This window comes from Triplophysa rosa, unplaced genomic scaffold, assembly GCF_024868665.1.
Source record: "Triplophysa rosa unplaced genomic scaffold, Trosa_1v2 scaffold462, whole genome shotgun sequence".
Lineage (NCBI taxonomy): Eukaryota > Metazoa > Chordata > Actinopteri > Cypriniformes > Nemacheilidae > Triplophysa > Triplophysa rosa.
The window spans coordinates 12,501-22,500 of NW_026634466.1; the positions used below are offsets into that span (position 1 = coordinate 12,501).

Below are 10,000 nucleotides of genomic sequence, written 5' to 3' on the forward strand. Positions count from 1 at the left end.
ATTGTCTGTCTCTCACACACACACACACACAGTAATGACAGCGCGAGTGTGTAATGATGATCCGGCCTCACACACACATGGCTGTGAACGTCTCTCGTCCATTATCGTGTGTGTCTGTGTGTTTTAACGGCCGATTCTCTCTCTCCTGCTCGAATCCCTCTGGACAAACCAGCAGGAACAGAGAATTATTGATTTATCATTTACAGTCCTGTAGCTCTGCATCTAAGAGAGAGAGAGAGATTGTTCGTTCCGTTTTAATTCTCAATGCTTTTTATCGCACACTTCATTAGTACACTACAAACGCCACATTACACTACATCAAAGAAATGACAACAAATGTTTCAAGAATAAATTTGCTTCACAACACTTCATTACCACAGCAGATCAGCTCAACTGTTCAAACATTCTCTCAAATAATCCAAACTCAATGAGCGTTCCTGATTTAAAACACAATCACACCACAACATTTACATTTATTGCGCAAGTAAATGGCTGGATTTGACTAAATACCCAAATAATATTCAAAAGCTGAGAAGACTGTGAACCTTTAGTGTTGATAGGAGAGACATGTAAACTTGATAGGATATAAAAGCCAAAGCAAGACATCACTACAGTGCTGGTGTTATTGTGTATCTATAACTTTAAACATGGCAATATTTACTCTTCACTCAAACACAACTGATTTTCGACCCATGAGTGGGTTAAACAGGGACAAACACAATGGTTGGGTTGAATTAACCCAGAGAATGTTCATATTTGACCCAACAATGCATGGGCTAAAACATTCCAGAATAGGTTATTTTATATAAACCAGCGGATGGCATCGAGCAAAAGAGCTGCAAATGATGCCACATTTTTGAGTGTTGTTATTGTTTTGATGTGTAGTGTTTTTATTATTCATACATTGTTTGGATGTTTAGGTATAAGAGTTTCAATGAACCTGTCCATATTTGACCAAAACGACATTTTTTTGAGTTGACTTGTTGTTTGTTGTTCTATTATTCTTTTGTTGTGTATTGTAACTTCTTGTCTCTTATGTCTTCTCTTTTTAGAAGAGAAGAGAACGTCGTTGTAGTGCTGATGTGCGCATGACAGTGAAGATGAGTGTTGAAGAAGCCGTCTGGTGTGTGTGTGTGTGGTGTGTGTTACCTGGTGTCATTCCCATCATTCAACAGGAACATCTGTGCGCCATCACGGCTCTTAAATGCGCGTGAAAAGAGAGGCGCTGTTTACGGTTACAGTAGCGTCGGTGCGCGTGATGGGAAGGTGAAAGCGCACGCGGGCTCTCTTCTGTCTTCTGTCTGCCTTTCTGAAGGACTGGGGGGAAAATCCATTCTGTCTAATTCAGAGCTTGCTGTGGGACAGCTCGCGTGGCAGATTGCCGGCTAATTAGTTTAGAGCGAGTTTAATTTGATTAGGTTTCCACAGGTCCCGCGCAGCGCCGGGTGGGTCGCGCTCTGAGAGCGCGCACGAAGCGCTGATTTGATTATCCCGCATGAGACGCGACTGCGCTTCTGTCCGCCGCAGCTGCTGCTGCTGTAAGTGCGCAATCTCTGTCCAGAAACTGCGCTCCTGACTCTCGCGTTTAGAAGAGCGCGTTTCATTTCTTTTGAGCATTTCTAATAATCATGTAGAACAAACTTAATTAGTGGGTTTAGTTTAACTCTTAAAAAGTAGCTATATATATATATATATATACCCTTAGGAAAACTGACCATGTTTTTTGTATTGTATTTGTAGTAAAACTGGTAATAGCAATGATAAACAATCCATGGTTACTATTATTTTACTCTAGTAAAATCATGGTCAGTTTTCCTGACGTTATATTATATAATGCATTCAGTAAACACTCCTATACAAATGAACCATGGTTTTACTATAGTAAATGTGCAGAACGCATAGTTTTGGAATGGATATCCATTTGTATTAACCCGGTTTTATTGCAAGTGTCGTGGTTAAACTCTGATCGCTATAGAAATACTACAAATACATTTCGTGGTTACCATGGTTTTTATATAATTGCAGTTAAATACTGTTTTCGTTTTTCTATGTATATAGGCTACTCTATATAATAAAATGCATGTAGTAACTAATAAAAGTTATTTCGTTTTGTGGGCTGTGGTTGTGGTAAGACATCCACTGAAAACATGTTTATGGGCATGTTTTCACTCTGACTAATAAAACCAAGTGGGTTCAAGTGTTGTCCGTTTTAATCACTCACAAGAGTGTAAAGATTCGTGGAAGATTCGTTTATTTTGGAAGAACGTGTGACGACGTGCCGATGCAAGCTTTTCGTCCGCATATGGTGATTCTGTGTGGTGAATGTGTTGTGAAACAGTTTCTCTTGTTTTATTTGCAGATGGCGATGTGTCGTGGATCAGAAGTCACAGGGGCCCGCGCGCGTCTGCTCGGGAGTCAGGGGTGAGTTTGCAGGACGAGTTAACCTGTCTCACCCGCGCACACACGGCCCGTTAATCTCCTCAAAGCCTCTCTCACACACATCTGACTTTCAAATCCGAGTGTTTGTCTTGAAAATGGGCTCTAATCCTGACCCGAGCCGATCCGGCCGGACCAGCACCTTTTAAAATGCATTGGCCATTAACGGAAACAGTAACGAGGCTCTTTCTCATTCATGGCGCTTGAGTAAATAACAGGCGGGGGTCCGAGGCTGTGATTGACAGGTGGGATCTGTGATTGACAGCTCTCAAACAGGTCGGATGCTGTTCATTTTTTAAAGCGCACGGATGCTGGCACGCTGCTCGTGATCGATAGTTACACTAACCAGCGTTCGACTTCGATGCGTTTTACATGAAAGCACTTACCGTCTAAGTGGCTCGATTAATTTCTCCTTTAGTTTTTAAAACACACTCATATTTTGCTTTGCCATCACAAAAAACAGATATTTTCCGAGCTGGAAATAAATAAATAACGGGGAACCGGAGGGTCTCCTGCTCTCCGGCACTAATTGAATTGCGTTTTGGGTTCGGTTTGGCTGACAGTAATCGCATCCGATGCTCGGGCCATTAAAGCGAGGCGCGCGTCTCCCGCCCGACGCTCGGTGACCGATCGCTGCTGAATGCAGATTGGGCTAATGAAGGAGAGAGCTGGAGAAAGATTGATGAGAGGAGAGAGAGCCGGTGCCCTGGTGACGGATGGAGAGAGAGAGAGATGATGAAGGATGAGACGCGACCCGTCTGAGTTCAACATGGAAACGGGCAGTGGCTCCTGTGACCCGCCGAGCGGGCAGCGGGTGACACTCACGAGATCAAACTGCAACTGTTAGAAGACCTTTAATCGTGCAGCAAGTGCTGAACGCATTTTTACCTTTCATACAAAACGTACACAGTCCACATAAATACGCTGCCGTGTTTTCTTTTTATTTGTATTGATAACAGCACAACGCGCCTGACACTGTTTAAAATATCATTCATTCATTTGTATTTATAAAGCACTTTTTCAAATGCACCTGCAGACCCAAGTGCAAGAAACACTTCATTAAAACATTTAAAAACAATTCATACATTAAAACAACACACATCCTACTAACAACAAAAATGTTATCAAGTTATTTAACTAGCAATTTATTCCTTGTTATTTTTACTTAACATTATTATTGGTTTAAGTTTTTGCCTATTGCTTATTTCGTTCTTAATGTCATTTATTCTTTCTGCGTTTGTGAACTATTTTTATTGTTTTTAAATTACTCCTTTTTTATGTCGCTCTGAAGCGTATGAAGTTTATTCTATTTATTCTGACTTCAGGAAGAGTTTTTATTCATGGGGTTGCTGAAAGGTTCCCGGTGTCCGGTGACTTGTTGCAGTCGCGTGTCGTCTCGTCACATCCCGGTATAGCCGTTAATGCGCGCGGGGTGATGCGCGTGATTTGGCCGCTGATGGATGGAGTTTGAAAGGCGCATCAACTCCGCCACCGTTCACCCTCAAATTAAGCAAATGCGCCGTGACACACCCGCCCGGGGCCGCTCCGGGATAACCAGGTTATAGCCGCCGATTCCCGCTGATCCGCACACACACACCCGAGATGAGAAAGAGATGGAGAGAGAGAGAGAGAGAGAGAGAGGGGTTACAGGGTCAGAAGTCAAATCTAACAAATCTATGTTCTTTTGTTCACGATTTTAAAAATAAATGTGACATTTATTTAAGTAGGCTACACGTATATTTTTGTAGCCCGTGTGATAAATCAAATATGATAGAAAAATCCTTATTTATGCACAACAAACGAATAATATATAGGCCTAATTATATTTATAAAAGCGGAAAATAATACATAAACAATGTTCATTTCATTTAGTCGCAAACGAAAAATCAACTAAAATGCATTTTGATTACAAAAACACAGGATGGCAATAAATACAGAAAAATGCATTCGTCACATTTAACAGTCGGATAAAATAATCCAGACAGTTCATTTTGTTGTTCGTCAGTGTTTGTGATGATGAGATCAGACAGAAGAGTCTGATTCTGAGCAGCAGGTCTCCGTCACTTCAGATGAAAACGAATCTGCTCCGCGCTTCAAACGAACAAAGACAAGCATTAATTGCGCATCAATTATTAACGCGGTGGTTTAAATCTGAACTCTGTGTGTTTATTCGATTTTAGTCGGCTGTAAGGAGGTGTGCTGCGGTCTGAAATCAAAGCCATTATTGCTGAAATCAAATTAAAGTTAATCTCACACTAGCAGCAGAGGCAGATTAAAGCTAAAACAATCCCGCAATTCATTTAACATCAACTGGAATGGACCTATTTACCCGGCCATGAAAACTTGCCCATTTTCGCCTTAATGAAATTACTCTTAATAGCCACTAATAGTCATTTATTTATGGAGAATTGTATTATACAGCACGTGACGGATCTGCAGTCTTCATATGAAGTGAAGAGACTGGAGAGAAATGTCACAAAGCGCACATATACGTATATATTTCAAAAGCGCACAAGTGAAAGAAAAATGGGTGAATATAAAAGTAGAAGTGACCCGTGGGCACATATAAGTGGACTGTGATTCTGATGGACCTCTCTCTCTCTCTCTCTCTCTCTCTCGCGCGCGCGCGCGCAGGCAGATGCAGATGGATAGGGTTTAATGCAGAGGTGCATTAGGGATGCGTGGTCAGAGCAGAGGGGAGGAGGCGTTCTGCACTCACGCATTGTCATGCAAACAGAGACCACCGCCTCGCCATTGTCTCGCGGGCAGCAACTTTATTATAAACACACCACGAGCCGCCCGGGCGCAGCACAGCACCGGCACCGAGCGACACGCACCCCGCAGGACGCACTCTGGATACTGCGTGCACGACACAACAGCAGCTCGCCGAAGATCGTTGTTATAAAAGAATATACCGCTGGATCTGAGAGGAGAGACGCGCGAGAGCCTTCTTTCGTTCACCGAAACTCTTACTGCGCGTGATAGGAACCCGGAGCACCTGGCGTCTCCATCCGTCCTCCACATGTACAAAATGGATTACTCGTATCTGAACACTTATGACTCGTGTATGGCGGCCATGGAGGCGTCGGCGTACGCGGACTTTAACTCGTGCAGTCAGACCAACACGTTTCAGTACAACCCCATCCGGACCGGCTTCGGCTCGAACCCGGGATGCGCGCCGCTCACCTCGGCCAGCTGCACTCTGGGCGCGCTGAGGGAACACCAGCCCGCGCCTTATTCCACAGGTGCAACACACACACACTCTCACACACACACACACACGTGTAAAAGTTACAAATACAAGAACATGTATTATTAAACTTAAAGGTGTTCACATGTGTCAAATAAAAAGCACAGAGAGCTCATCTTCAAAAATTCCCGAACAGTTAATCAATTGATCTTTTTAAACATGAGTAGTTTTTAAATAACTGAATCATTTGTATTTCATTTCGATAATTAAAAGAAAATTGTAAAGTAAAAACGAAATGTCTAGTTTTAAGAGTTCATCAAATGTATATATTTTATTCAATCTTTTCATTAATAATTTAATCAATTTGCGTCACTAATTATATTATGTTTTGCCGAAATAATGAAATGTCATTCATCTGATTAAGGCTGGTTGATTTATAATAAAACATTTATCTGCAGAGGAAAACCTACATTAAGTCTGTCAAATTCATAATGAAATAATTGTCGTGCATTAGAGTAATAATCTTTTTTAATTTAGCCCTAATTCAATTTCACGAATACATTTGGTCTCTTATGGATTTTCACTCCAGACGCGTTTACTGTGTTAACTCCAGAAGTGTCCTTGGCGTATTTATCATCTTTTTCCTTTTATAAATATGACTCATTTAGCGATGACAATTTAAACATATATTTAACAACAAATTCTACTTCTCTGTAATGCAATTAATCGTGTGACGTGTATTTTCAGTTCCATACAAGTTTTTCTCGGACCCGTCCGGACTGAACGAGAAGCGCAAGCAGCGGCGGATCCGCACGACCTTCACGAGCGCGCAGCTGAAGGAGCTCGAGCGGGTGTTCGCGGAGACACATTACCCGGATATTTACACCCGAGAGGAGCTCGCGCTCAAGATCGACCTCACCGAGGCCAGAGTTCAGGTGACATTTATCTCTTCGTTTCTGCACACAAGATCGTATTCACACACAACAAACACACGTAAATCGTTTGATTTGATCATTTCTTTATTCATCTAGAATGTATCGTCTCTGTTTCTCTTTCTTCATCAGGTTTGGTTCCAGAACAGAAGGGCCAAGTTTCGCAAGCAAGAACGCGCAGCCAACTCCAAAGGCGGAACCTCTGGAAGCAACTCCAGCAGTAAGAAATCTGGAGAGAATCGCTCTTCGTCCGAGGACGATGAGTCCAAGGAGCCCACGTGCAGCCCGACGCCCGACAGCACCGCGTCTCTCCCCAGTTCTGGAAACATGGGCAGTCCTGGAGCGAGCAGCCTCAGTCCCAGCCCGGTGTCGGGTTCTTCGGCCGCCTTCGCCAACTCTTCCATCTCGCCGTCGATCCACCAGGGTCTCAAGACCTCGCCGTGGCCGAGCATCGGGTCTGGAGCGGGCGGACTGACCCACGGCGTCCCTCAGACCCCAGACCTGCTGAAAGCCTGGCAGCCGGCAGACAGTATGGCGGCCGGCCCGTTCGCGGGGGTTCTGTCTTCATTTCACAGGAAACCAAACACGATCAAGACCAATCTCTTCTAGAGACTCTCTCTCTCTCTCTCTCTCTCTCTCTCTCTCGCTCTCTCTCTCTTTGTTTTGTTTAGAGCTGGACTCCTGTTCTATAATTTATTGTCATGTTCAACTTATGGGCGCTTCTTTTATGTGTGTGTGTGTGTGTGTGAGCGCGCGCGCGCGTGTTGATTCAATGGTTCATAACAGGTTTGTGTTCATCACACCTGTGATAATATCTTCTGTGATTCTGTCTGTGATGTTCTCTGTTTCACATCTTTAACACTGGAAACCAGACGCCTTGCTGATCACGCGCTTCGGCGAATCAGCTTTACTCGACTGCTTTTATTTGCTTCTTCGATGAGGTTCTAGATTCATGTGAGCGGACACTTTTGTCCTTGTTTAGTTCAGATTGACAACCAGAAATGGAGCGATGATGTTTCGGTCAGCTCGTTTGATCTCTCAGTCCTGAAGATAAGATTCTTGTTCGTCAGATCTCATCCAGGACTCATTCTTCATCGGTTCTGTCGTCTGTGAGCTGGAACAGGACTGTGTCGTTGATTCGGTGAATTTGGATTGATGCCGTTCAAACTGTGTGTGTGTGTGTGCGTGTGTGTGACCCCGAAAACAAGCATAGTCAAGTAAGTCACTTGTAGTTATTTATTAAAAGAAAAAATGTTGGGATGGTCAGATGATTTTTTTAAGCCTTTTAAAATGAAACGAACATATTTTGTAAATATTAATATAAATACGCTGTAGTTTCTTTTTTTTAAGGTAACCTGGCACAGTGCACGCCATGTGTTTCATGAATGACTGCTGTATATAATCCACAAAAATAAAGAGCAACAACAACAAAACCTTGTCTTTACAGTCTCTGTGGTTTTTCTACACATCACATTTACACATAACCTACAGTACTGTATGTGAAAGCGCGAACATTTCCTTCAAAATCTTCAAACCTAAGTGAACTTTTGTGCGCCAAATTATTTATTTTTTTAGAAATTTTTGTCATATTCATAAATAAAATATTATATAAAGAAACCGTCATTTTAAACGAAAAAAAGGATATCAAGATGTTTGTTAGATTTGAAGTGACAGACACAAGTTTGAGAGCTGTAAATAACATTAGAATCACTGGTTTGTTTTTTAACATTAGTCAAAAAGAAATACTTCTAGCATTCACTAATCGAAGTTGTTTATTTTTACTGATGCATTTGGAAAACCGGCCGTTTTAACATTATAATTATTCATGTTTACTGGGCATTAAATGTTGTTATACAAAAAAAAAAGAAATAAATGCAAACTATTTTGCTTCACTGCAAAAAAACACGTTATAACAGCGCTGTTGTCAATGTTTCATATTAAAACATTTCAACATTTCTGTAGCTTTCTGTGGTGTTTAAAAACGTTGTATTTAAACTTGAAATCCCATTTCTTTCATTTTATTTTTATTTAAATGCGTTTCAGACAAATTCATAAATGTCACTTATTTGATATATTATTATTCTTTAATGTAGTGACACCTGTAGCCGAAAAAGTTCATGGGTCCAAAAACACAATTCTTTAACGTTAAAAAGAAAATGTAAAAAGCGGGTGAGACTGGAGAGCTCATCTGTGACCCGCTCAATATTTACTGACCTGAAATCAGTTCTGATCTTGACATCGACAACAATATCTTCAGGATACTTTTCTATTTCACTGGCAAATCTTATAAATGAACGTAACTCATTCTGAAGGTAAATATCCTGCGGGATCTGTAAACGTTGTGACATCACAGTGAGATGTTAGATTTTAGTTTTTATTAACTTTATAAACAACAACATCAATGTAAAAGATGACAAAGTCATTTAGCAGTTAAATATTAACACAAACAGGTTACGAGTTAACGAAATATTCAGAGGAGCGAGAAACACATAAACGAGAACCAAAACAAGCTAAAACTTTGTACACAAACCGGATTATTTATCACATGCATTTTAGAAGAAACATCCCATAATAATAATAATAATATTAAAGACATTGTGTTAAATAAATGAGTCAGGGGTTTTACTCTGGTATCAACGATGAAAAAAAAAACAAGAAAAAAATGAAGGAGCTTCATGGACGAGGTATAAACTGCATCTCAAACACTTGTGCTATTCAAGAGAGCTCACTGTTGATATTTCAGTAAGAAATGAAAGAAGGTGAAATGTGTAAGCACGTGAGAGATCATGATGATGATTGTAAAGATTCTCTTCATCGATCACACAGCGACCTCTGCTGGTCACTGAAAATGACACGTCCTAGAAATTTCACAGGACATGAAGATTCGCTCAGAGGTTTATTATTCATCTCCGATCAGACAGATGTTGAAATGATGGTCTTAGAGGAACGGCAGGCTCATCTTAAACCAAATTCTGTCGTCATAGAGCCGGGTTTACGGGTTTGGAGAGATTAAGGATGAGGAAATGAGTAAACTGCTCCTTTAAAAGCATGCAGCTAAAAGATTGTTGAGTGATTTATAACAGCAAAAACACCTCACGAAAATCAATTTATGAAAATGTTTAACAGCATCGTACAAATGAAAAATAATTGTACAATGAAAGAAGATATATCAATGTCCACGTACACACACACACGTACACGTACACGCACGCACGTACACACACGCACGCACGCACGCACGCACGCACGCACGCACGCACGCACACACACACACACACACACAGCGATCGCAAAACTCTTTCAAGTTATCAGCATGCATCAGTCATCACTGATTTTGGCTTTTTCCCTTTAGAGTCATTGAACGTGCAAGAAAACACTAACACATCAGCCATCACAGCAAAGCTGAGGAATGTTCTGATGACATCACAAACCAGGAAGCGTT

General features: G+C 41.4%; 2 protein-coding genes across 2 annotated transcripts in view; one reads left to right on the plus strand and one right to left on the minus strand.

Annotated features, from left to right (window-relative positions):
- The first annotated feature begins 5,045 nt into the window (after window positions 1-5,045).
- On the plus strand, window positions 5,046-7,979 carry phox2a (paired like homeobox 2A). Its single transcript, XM_057328391.1, has 3 exons — window positions 5,046-5,681; window positions 6,374-6,561; window positions 6,691-7,979. The coding sequence occupies exons 1-3, from the start codon at window positions 5,459-5,461 to the stop codon at window positions 7,165-7,167; spliced, it is 888 nt and encodes a 295-aa protein (XP_057184374.1). The 5' UTR covers window positions 5,046-5,458; the 3' UTR covers window positions 7,168-7,979.
- A 614-nt stretch (window positions 7,980-8,593) lies between these two features.
- Window positions 8,594-10,000, minus strand: part of inppl1a (inositol polyphosphate phosphatase-like 1a) — a 26,275-nt gene continuing 24,868 nt past the window's right edge. The window contains exon 22 of the mRNA XM_057328390.1: window positions 8,594-10,000. This exon is cut by the window's right edge and continues 203 nt beyond it. The gene's annotated coding sequence lies outside the window, so the exon portion shown is untranslated.

Bases quoted from the DNA above. Each gene is read 5' to 3' on its own strand.
- phox2a (XM_057328391.1), top strand. From the start codon at position 5,459: ATGTACAAAATGGATTACTCGTATCTGAACACTTATGACTCGTGTATG. The intron at 5,682-6,373 runs GTGCAACACACA...GTGTATTTTCAG, and splicing joins GCCCGCGCCTTATTCCACAG to TTCCATACAAGTTTTTCTCG. The intron at 6,562-6,690 runs GTGACATTTATC...TTTCTTCATCAG, and splicing joins TCACCGAGGCCAGAGTTCAG to GTTTGGTTCCAGAACAGAAG.